The sequence below is a fragment of the Buteo buteo genome, chromosome 7 (genome assembly GCF_964188355.1).
Source record: "Buteo buteo chromosome 7, bButBut1.hap1.1, whole genome shotgun sequence".
NCBI classification, from domain to species: domain Eukaryota; kingdom Metazoa; phylum Chordata; class Aves; order Accipitriformes; family Accipitridae; genus Buteo; species Buteo buteo.
In genome coordinates, this window is record NC_134177.1 from 9,375,895 (window position 1) to 9,385,764 (window position 9,870).

Consider the following 9,870-nt stretch of genomic DNA (forward strand, 5'->3'; position numbering starts at 1 on the left):
TTCTGTAATGTTAGTTTATGGAAGTACCTAGCCTGTACTCCTCAAATGGCCTGCTAGTTAATTGAGGGATTAACAAATTTGACATGTAAGCTGAGTCAATGTAGGTTGGGAAAGTCTTGTAGAACAGGGAGGCTACAGAATCCAGTTATCTGTTGAGAAAGCCCTGAAGAAACCTATACTGTGGGAGGAGGCACAAGTGTCATGGCAGTATCTACAGGGAACTACATGGTGCTAGATTCTCGTTTCTGTATCATTCATTGGTTTGTGTGGCAACTCCAGCTGAAGAGGAGGTCTGACTTTGAGAACCACAGTTCTCAAATGCTTTTAAATAAAGTGCAGAGGACAGAAACTAGAGGAGTCCTGCTTCACTCGCTTTGCAGGGATTACATTTGTACTCTTGCAGCATCTCTGGGGGCAACTATGACGATTGCTTACAAAGTATTAGGAAATTATTTAATGTTTTTATTAGCTGAAAGTAAAGACGACTGCCGGCACAGGGAACTAAGCTACATATGCAAATTATTTGTGAACCACCAGTGATCCACAGGGAAGTTCAAGAGTTTCAGCAATGTTGGATTGCACAGAGCCTCATGCACTACTCTGAGTATGGTACATAATCAAATGTTAATTTAGATGAAAGATGCACAAATGCTGCTTTTTTAAGACCAAATCTTCATGCTGTAGCAGCATGAAGACTGTAAAAATGAAGATGAGAGAATAAACAATATCAAATATATCATCTCTTATCACAGAATTTAATTTTTGTAAAGCTTATATAAAGATCATTCCTAATGATCTTCAGCTGTGTGGAAAATGCTGTTTGTTCATTTCCCATGCAACAAAATTCATCTTTCACTGTATTCTTGCTGTATCTTTGCATATAGGATGTAATTACTTTGAAATCACACAGATTTTTCATGTCCTGTCTGTGGATTTTTCTTTTAAAACAGTTCTGTAGCATATCTAGAATAAGGCTGTAGTTTTGGATATATTACTGTGGGCAGTCATAGTAACCAAGTCATAATTTCTTGTTAAGTCACACAGTCTTTCTCCATAGGGATCTGTCATGGTGTGTGTGTGTTTGCTTTGAAATGTATTTGCAGATTGAAAAGCTTGAAACTCAAAAGCTGTTTGTGAATTTTTCTGGACTTGCAATTCAGCAGAACAGTTTCACTGTACAACCAGCAATTGAATATAGAACAACTGTAGCACATGGCTTGCAACTCTAACAGGATAGTATATTTTTACTTAAGAGTATTCATGAATGAAGAACCAACAAATTTCTGAAAATTAATTTCTATTCATAAATAATTAATATTTAAAAAAATCCAGGGTTAAACTGGCATAATATATTACTTACAAAAAAAGGTTTGTCCAAATCTTTCTGTGCTAATGGAATGGTAAGGCATTTTAAAATGTATGAAACAGTATAGTTAATTTTTTATTTTATTAAAAAAATTACACCATCAATTCCCATGGTAATTTCAAATTAAAACTGTTATTTAATGGAAAAATGTATTTAATTTATGTGACAGAGAAATCTGTATAACTTCAGGCAAGCAGCCAATTTATGACTTTTAAACATATTGTCAAGGCAACTTTATTATACTCATGAGACTATTTCTGCTGACATTATGCATAGTGCCCTAAAAGCAATAATAGTGTTAAGCAATATTTAATTTAGAGGTAAAGAACCAATTAATATTTGTACTGTTAAGCATGCATTTATGCATTTTGTGTTTTCTTTTTTACTCTTCTTGTATTTACCCTGTGTTTATAGCACATGAAAAAGAGTTATCAGTAGGACTTAAGAAGTAACCCCTGTTAAACTACTCAAAACTTTTATAATAAATCAAATGAGACAGATTTGAGATGTATGGAAAATAATGCTATAAATTTATTGTGAATCCTTTAAAAAGAATATAAAAATCTGATCTTGGGTCTAGTCCTCCTGGTTAGTGAGGAAATTGCCACTGTTCTCAGAGGGCTGATTGGAATGTACAGTGAATTATTGTAGTCCAAACTTAATTATTGTCATTACCTAAAACTGGCATGATTCTTGCCTTTTTTTACATGAATGTATATCAATTAGTTAAAATGGAGTTAATTCTGGTTTAGATTGGTGTAAAAGAGAACAGAATCTAATTACATTCACTTTAACTTTCCACCATTATGTTATAATGTTATTTAATAAATGTTTATGGAGTGGGCTGTAAATCAATGCAAGTTTAATGCTAAGAAACTTAGAATTGAGAACATGATTGAGTCAAATGGGACTATTAACCTTTATATGGAAAACTGTGATTATGCAATCAAACTTATGTAGTGAGTCCTTGATAGACACATCAGAAAATCTACTAACATTGGGAGCTGAATATTAGCTATCTTGACTCTGTTTCCTTTATAAAATTGAACAGAAGCATTTGAAAGATCCCCTAACAGAGTTTAAAAACAAAAACAAACCCCCAAAACCCCGAACAAAACAAAAAGCCCAAGCAAGCAAGCAAAAAAACCCAAAACAACAACAAAAAAACCAAACACCAAACCAGTGGAACTTAGGCAGTGGAAATGTTTGAGTATTTTACTTATAAGCCCTTGAGCAAGTATAAATGTGCTTAGACCAACCAACGGCATGCAAAAAACTAACACAGAGAGACTACATATAAAAAAAAAGTCTTAACCATCTGGTGGAGTTAATTGGGGTGTAGTCATGAAAGGTTTGGGGTTTTTTGTTTGGTGTTTTTTTGGGGTTGGTTTTTTTTGTGGTTTTTTGGGGGTTGGTGGTTTGTTTTTTTTTTTTTTACAACTTGTGTGCAGTAGCCTGCATTTTGCATGGGATAGGATGAGTTTTAGCACATTTCTTATAACGTTATTTCAACTTTTAAAATTTCTTCTTTCCATTTCAAATTCTAAAACTAAGTGTTCTGTAGGTTAACTTTTTAAATTACAAGCAGTCCATAACAAAATAGTACTGTGAGCAATGTCTGTGTAGCTCCTGTAAATTCTAAGTAGGCAGCTCCCATATTCTTGAGTTACAAACAGAAGTGGGAATAGCTTTCAATATATACTTTGTGTTTCTTTTTCCTATTGGTGAATTTTTCATGGACTCCCATTTCTGTTCCATATAATACCAGAGTATACTTGTCACAGGATCATCTTGGACATGAATCACCTCTTCCAGGTCTTATTTCTTTCTATTATCTTTATAGGGATCCTACCATCACTAGCTTTCCAATTTATGTACTCTAATGAAGAATCTAAATTATGTGTGATGAATATGGGACAAATAACTCTTGTGACGCTGTGAGATTTGTTTGTTTAAAATCAGGCTGACAAGGCATTTAAGCGTGCACTTTTTTTACTGCTCAATAAAGCAGTTAATCATATTTTAAAGTATAAGTGTGGATCGAAGTACTTTATTGAATCAGATCCTTTGAAGTTCACTGACCTGTAGTAAATTGGGAATTTCATAGCTGACTGTACAATTAAACTTTGACTCCAGGGGATATTTAGGTTTAAATTTCTCATTGGAAAGTAGTTTTGAAGTGAGCTTTTTTTCCTCCTGACAAATGCAAAGAAGCTGTGAAGAGGTTAAACAAAACTTTTATTCTGGAATTCAAATTGAACTTGTACGCACTATTTTTCTCATTTATTTCTCTGCTTCAGTTAGAAGTATATTGGTTCATAGCGTAACTTACAGTTAATCTTTGAACCTTCAGCAAACTTTCTTTCACTTCTAGGTTCTATTCATATAAAAAAATACTTTATTTCATTTGTTCCAGTCTCTTCTGAATTATCTTTAAAAAGATAAAGGGAGACAGCAACATCGTATAGAGATATGTTCTACAAAATCCCATTAGTACTGAAAGCTCACTCTGTTGATGCCTGAAGTATTAAATTTGGCAACTATGGAATGTTTTCTCACACCAATAAAGTGACTTTCATTGAAAGTAATTGAGACAGAATCACAAAAAAAAGATACCGAAAGGCCTATTCAATTATCAAGAATACCCCTCTGCTTATTGTAGTATACTCATTACTGCTGGAATGATGGTCAAGATTCCCAGTTGCCATATACTGGCACAGCCCCACTGGAGTCGCAGTGCTTTTTTGATTCATGTTATTTGAAGATTTGCCTCCAAATCTGATGATATAAAATAATCTGTGAATTGGAAACTGCCTTAAAATTTAATTCACAGTATTATGTCAACAAATAAGTGTCATATTTTACAAGCAGGGCTTTGCTAGGAGCATAATAATAAAATGTGGGTATTTAACTGACTTGTTCTGTGTTGGATGTGTTTTTAACACTTTCCAGAGGAAGAAAGCAAAGAGGCATCTCTTAATACATAAATTCAGGGGCCTCCATACGTTATTACTAACTAGTTCTCCCAAAATGATGATTTAGAGTCTCTTCTTTGTGTATCAGATTCCACTTATGCTTCCTGTGGAGTCTGCTTCCACAGACAGATGTGATTAATCCTCCATTCATCAAAGATTTTTGGAAATGGGATATTTCACTTTTTTTCTTTTGCTTTTCTAAAAGCCAGTACTCCTCTATCTGGGCTTGACCCTTGCATTTTACTTGCAGGTTTCTTGCTTAGTTAGTTGTAGGAATGGAGCAACATAGATACCTAATGTAAATAATTACTTCCTAAGATATATACAAGCTCATACTGGGTTCAGTGGTGGTGATAACTTTGGAAAGACCAAGCCTTATTCTCATGACCCAATTTAATCTGGCTTGGGAAGTTTGCAGCTAATTTGGAATTTGTGTATTTCACCCTGTGAGCAGCAACCACATCCATCTGTTTCATCATGTAAAGGGTGGAGACAGACACTTTGATGGTGATGGCTAAATGTATATAGTGGTGCGTTATTCTCAATGAATGGTCTGAACGAGAGGTCTACATGGACACACTAAAGAGACAGCATCTCAAAACAACATTACAGCCAGACAGTCAGGATACAAATGATCTATGCAATATGGTCGTACAACTGCACATCACACATACATGATGCAGAGATGGCTATGGAAAATACTCACTTTTTCACTTGATTCTGCTTCCTTTTGGCTTCTGCACCCCTTTGGTGCATAGCAGGGAAGTAGGTATTTGTGTTTAGTGGAAGAAATTACACCGACTAACAGACACAAGCATTTTACTCATAAATTTATCATAGACTATTGCTGAGTAGACTGACAGACAAGCACTACAAATGGTGCATTAAACATTTAATGAACCCAGGCTGAACTCCTGCTCCTATTGAAGCCAATGGAAGTTTTGCACTTTTTTCTTGTGGGGTGGGGTGAGTACAGGGGGCAGCATTTTATGTTGGTTTCTAATTGTTTGTTAATCACTTAGTAGAAAATTAGAAATGATGCCTTAAAGGGAGCATCCTTTTCCTTTGTGCAATTACTTCATAGACATTAGAGTTCACCACAAGCAAAATACGGTGTTTGACAGAGGCTGAGGAGGAGATTGCCAGCCCTGGTTTCCAAGGTAGATCACGATATTTCTATAATGTGTATTAGTGCAGTGCATCTGCAATGCTTTGTAAGAGAAGTATGTGCTGGCCTTGTGTGCATCTTAAATACTTTCGAAAACTACAGTAGCTGTTATCATAAAACAGGATTGTGGATTTTGTTGAAGGCTCTCGCAAAAGAACAACTATGTGCTAAGATTACTTCCATTAAACCTCCAGATGAGTAGGAGCAGCTTCTGTGCACTAAATATTAACAGTAAACTAAATGCACTTGCTTGGGGAACAACTTCATGTACGTGAGTGACAGGAGGGAATAAAATCCACTCTAGTAGTGGGATGGAAGTGCTGTGTTTTATGGTAGTGTTCAGTCCCTGTCTTCAAAAAATTAATGAAACCACCTAAGGTTCGATGGCTACTCCAAGGTGTAAGGTTTAGTGTGGTGACATCACGTCCTTCCTGCAGCTGAAGTTGTAGAAAGCAATGACGTGTGCAAAATAACATATTCTGACCTGGGCCAGGAGTAGAATCCCGGCGAGAGCTTATAGGGATGCGATCTGAGATATAGAAAATGATACTACTGTGCAGTGGTTGTTTCTCATCTTATATATGCATTGCAAATGAATGCTTGTGGCGTGAACATCGATGGCATGATTTATAACAGAAACTTTAAGTTGGTTTTAAGTAGCTTTCTGGTAGCTGGAGTATACCGCACTTCCCACAGATCCCTTTATCTGGGGGGAAAATGCATTTTTGTTCAAACTTTCACGTCAACGCATCTAAGCCCCCAAGCCATGACATTACTTCCCCCGTGCCCGTGAGGACACCGGTGCCGTTGGCGCGAGGTCCTCCAGCAGATGGGCTCGGCCAGCACGGCTGGAGCCGAGGGGGCAGGAGGGGAAGCTAAGGAGCGGGGAGGGTCCCCGCAGGCCCTGCGCGCCCTCCGCGCCTCCCCTGCGGCCGCCGACTCGCGCGGTGTCCGCGGCCTCCTCAGAGCCCCGCGCTCCGCCCACCTGTGATGTCATAGTAAGGAGGGGCTTTTCTTCTGCAGACTCCTCCCTCGGAATCTCCTTCATCACCATGGCAACAGCCTTATCTGCCGCCCTAGAGCCTTTCCCCTACAACAGCGAAATCAACAATGGCGCGAGTCAGCAGCGGGCCTGGCAACAACCGCTTCCCAAAAACACACCCCAGAACCATCCAGTCATTCAACTGACGGCGTTTACGGCTGGAAGCAAAGCTTGGCTGGAAGTAGAATACACAAACACGCTTTAAAAGTAATAATAAGTTATCTGCGAACCTGTTAGTGCGGTTGGGGTCTAGCCGTAGTCTTGCGACTCGTTAGAGCTGCCCCAGTGAAGTCAATGGGAATACGGCACTGCCTGGCCGGGGCAGGACCGGCTGGAAATACTCCAGTGCAAACGGAGGGATTCAGACCTTCTGCGAGGTAGGATCTCCATAAGAGTAGGGTCTGGAGAATCAGCCCCTTGATTTAATTTTGGTTACGCAAAAGTTTATATCTGAAATGCCTGGATTTTGCTTACAAAAGCTGATTTTGCAAATAAAGCACGGTTCCTTGTAGTTCACTGAGGCAAACTCTTCCTGAAATGTGAATGAATAACCCGCAGGGCTGGGCCCGCAATGTTTATAGCTCTAGTAACATTTTAAAAAGCAATTTACATCATATAAACAGTCTGGGTTTTTGCTAACAGAATATACGGAGCCAAATTCTGCCATCATAGGCATTGCTACAGTTCTCCCCAAAATGGCCACTGTTGTTGAACTTACTGTGAGGATTTTTGTTTTTAGACTTCACTTTTCTTAAAGTTCACTTAATAAATTGTAACTATTCAAGACAAAGTTAAAATATTTTAACATTATTTAATATTTATCCAAACAAAAAATGCACTAACATGTGCATAACATACTCTCTTTCAAGCCATGCTCTTTATTTTAAAAGGGTATTTATCTTCTTCAATTCACATGGATTTCTGTATTTTGATCTCTTATACGCTTGCAAGTAACAGAGAACGTACTGAGCGTACACATAAAGCATAGCAGCAGAACTGTATTATGCTAGTGTCCCTGGGCATGTCCTTACTATTATACTTAAAAACTTCCCATTGATTTCTGTAGAAGTTTTAGCTGTGCGAAGACTGCAGGATCTGGCTCCATAAAAGCAGTATTTTACACTAGACTTTAAATATATTTAATACTTAAAAGCCTATTAACGGAAAGGATTCTTTACTGCAACGTCATATGCTAGAATTAGTCACTAGCACTGTATTCTGTGTCCAATAAAAAAACCACTATTGCTTATACTGAACTACAGGTTGTTTCAGAAACATTTCATCAATTGCAGGTAAAAACATGATATACTATTGCGGGTTTTAAACAGATTTTATTAACCATCACTTCAATCTTAGGTTAGCTTGCTTGTGCAACACATCACAGTTACCCTACAGAGAGTTCTTTGCATGCTGCAAGAAATTCTCAGAGCAGAAGTGTCATAAAAGATAAGCATGCTGGATTTGTGATGCCTTTGATATCCAAAGAACTGCAAAGTCATTGTAAATTTAAATATATTTAATTCAATGAGAATTACTTCTAATTGGTAAGCATATCAAAGGTTCTTGGCCAATTACGTATTTACGCTGTTCATGATTCGCATGACATGTTCCAGGTCTATGAAGCTTGTTTCTAGTATGACGCATGGAGCTATCATTAGCTAGCACTAGTAACATGCTATTTGATCTTTAGAAAATGTAGTCCTTTTGTGCCGAGTGCTAGAACAAAATAGTTTATCAGCTAGAAAGGATGCATTGGAAAGCATGCAGTGCTTTTTATTTCTTGCAGAGTAAAAACCCACCAAAGCAAAGGTCAGGTCACTTTTTTGAAGACAGAGCCACTTTTTCTTCAAGGTTTCACCTACTGCCTGAAAAGAGTCATGATACTCATATTAGTACCTGCTGTTAACCTTTCATAAACATAACTCTGCAAAACCCTGGGAGTGGTTGATACCATATATAAAATCTGTCTCATCAGTTTAAAGTGGCTATAGTACAATGTGGAATAGTAATGTGATGAATAACTCTGTGCTATTTTTTTACGAGCAGACGTTGTGTATTTGCTAGTCAAAGCAAGTGGTTTGATACTACTTTTTTATTAGATATTTCTTTTAGCTTTCTTAAAAGACTACATGTAAGTCAGGTTGATTTATTTCTGGCTACTCAGCCTATGGTATGAAAAACATTATTCTGAAACTAGAAGTTCGTAGGCAATTTCCTGGATACCAGAGAGAAAGGCACTGCAGTGAAATAGCTTAAATTCTCAGATTCTGGTCGAGAGAAACACAGATAACCAATTAATTGGAAAAGCCACGTTTTTATTCCGGTGACTAGAAATGGATTTTGTTGTCCAATGTAAGGTATGTAAGCTTGAAAATTTTGGTCTCTGTTTGCTGTAGTGAATACTATATATTAAATCCTTGCCTATGAAGTGATTAGGCAGAAGAATTGGAGAGGAATAAAAACGGTTTTTCTAAGACCAGGACAACCTTGTTACTGTTGTGAACTGCAGCTGACATGATAATCTCTAGTGCATTTATTACAATAACCATTGAAGGATTTTTCTTTTCCCAAAAAAAAAAAAAAAAAAAAAAAAAAGATGCTATTTACTTGGCCTCCTTCAATATTGTGTTGTTTCTTAGCGTTTTGGCTTGTATGTATTTATCTGTTACAGTAGCTTATTGCTCAAACCCTGTAATTCTTCAACAGCTAATCTTACACTTGCCAGGTCTTTAAAATGAGCAGTTTGTTGATAGTGCATATTTGCAAGCTAAGTTATTTTCTCATATAAACAACAGTTTAATAATTTAGTAAATGAATTTCATCATTGCCTATTTGCAATATATAGATGGAAACAACTGTGATGCAGAGCATGACAACCTACGTACAAATCAAGACAAACACAAATTGATGAAGGAAAAATATATTATTTGTTTTCGTGGAACATACTGCTTAAGAAAAACTGAGAAACATGCCAGTATTTCGTTATTTGATACACTTAAAAGGGAACAGTTCCTTTAGATGATGTCTCCAGAGCAAAATGAGTGGAGTTCAGAGTATTCCCATGATGCTAAATATTGATAATAGAGTTGGGTTAAAAACTTAATAACAGTTTCTCTAGGTTTATCCCTTGGGATCAGATAAGGGGTAGTAATAGACATTTCCAAAGAAGTATGCTGATTTGTCAGGATTTTGTAAGAAAATACTCTATTTTTTTTGCAGCTGGTATTTCTGAATAGTTCAAAATTAAATTTTATATAAGTCACACTATTTAGATGTGGTACTTAGTAGTAAGCTACTAAGAGCATATTAACATAAATTT

At 36.8% G+C, this 9,870-nt stretch overlaps 1 protein-coding gene across 2 annotated transcripts in view; it reads right to left on the reverse strand.

The window, feature by feature from the left end:
- PEX5L (peroxisomal biogenesis factor 5 like) overlaps positions 1–6,593 on the reverse strand; it is a 41,820-nt gene extending 35,227 nt beyond the window's left edge. For both annotated transcript variants that reach the window (XM_075031449.1, XM_075031447.1), the window contains exon 1: positions 6,495–6,593. In XM_075031449.1, coding sequence (XP_074887550.1) covers positions 6,495–6,563 — 69 coding nt within the window. In that variant the 5' untranslated portion in view covers positions 6,564–6,593. The remainder of the gene's footprint in view (positions 1–6,494) is intronic.
- Positions 6,594–9,870: the final 3,277 nt, after the last annotated feature.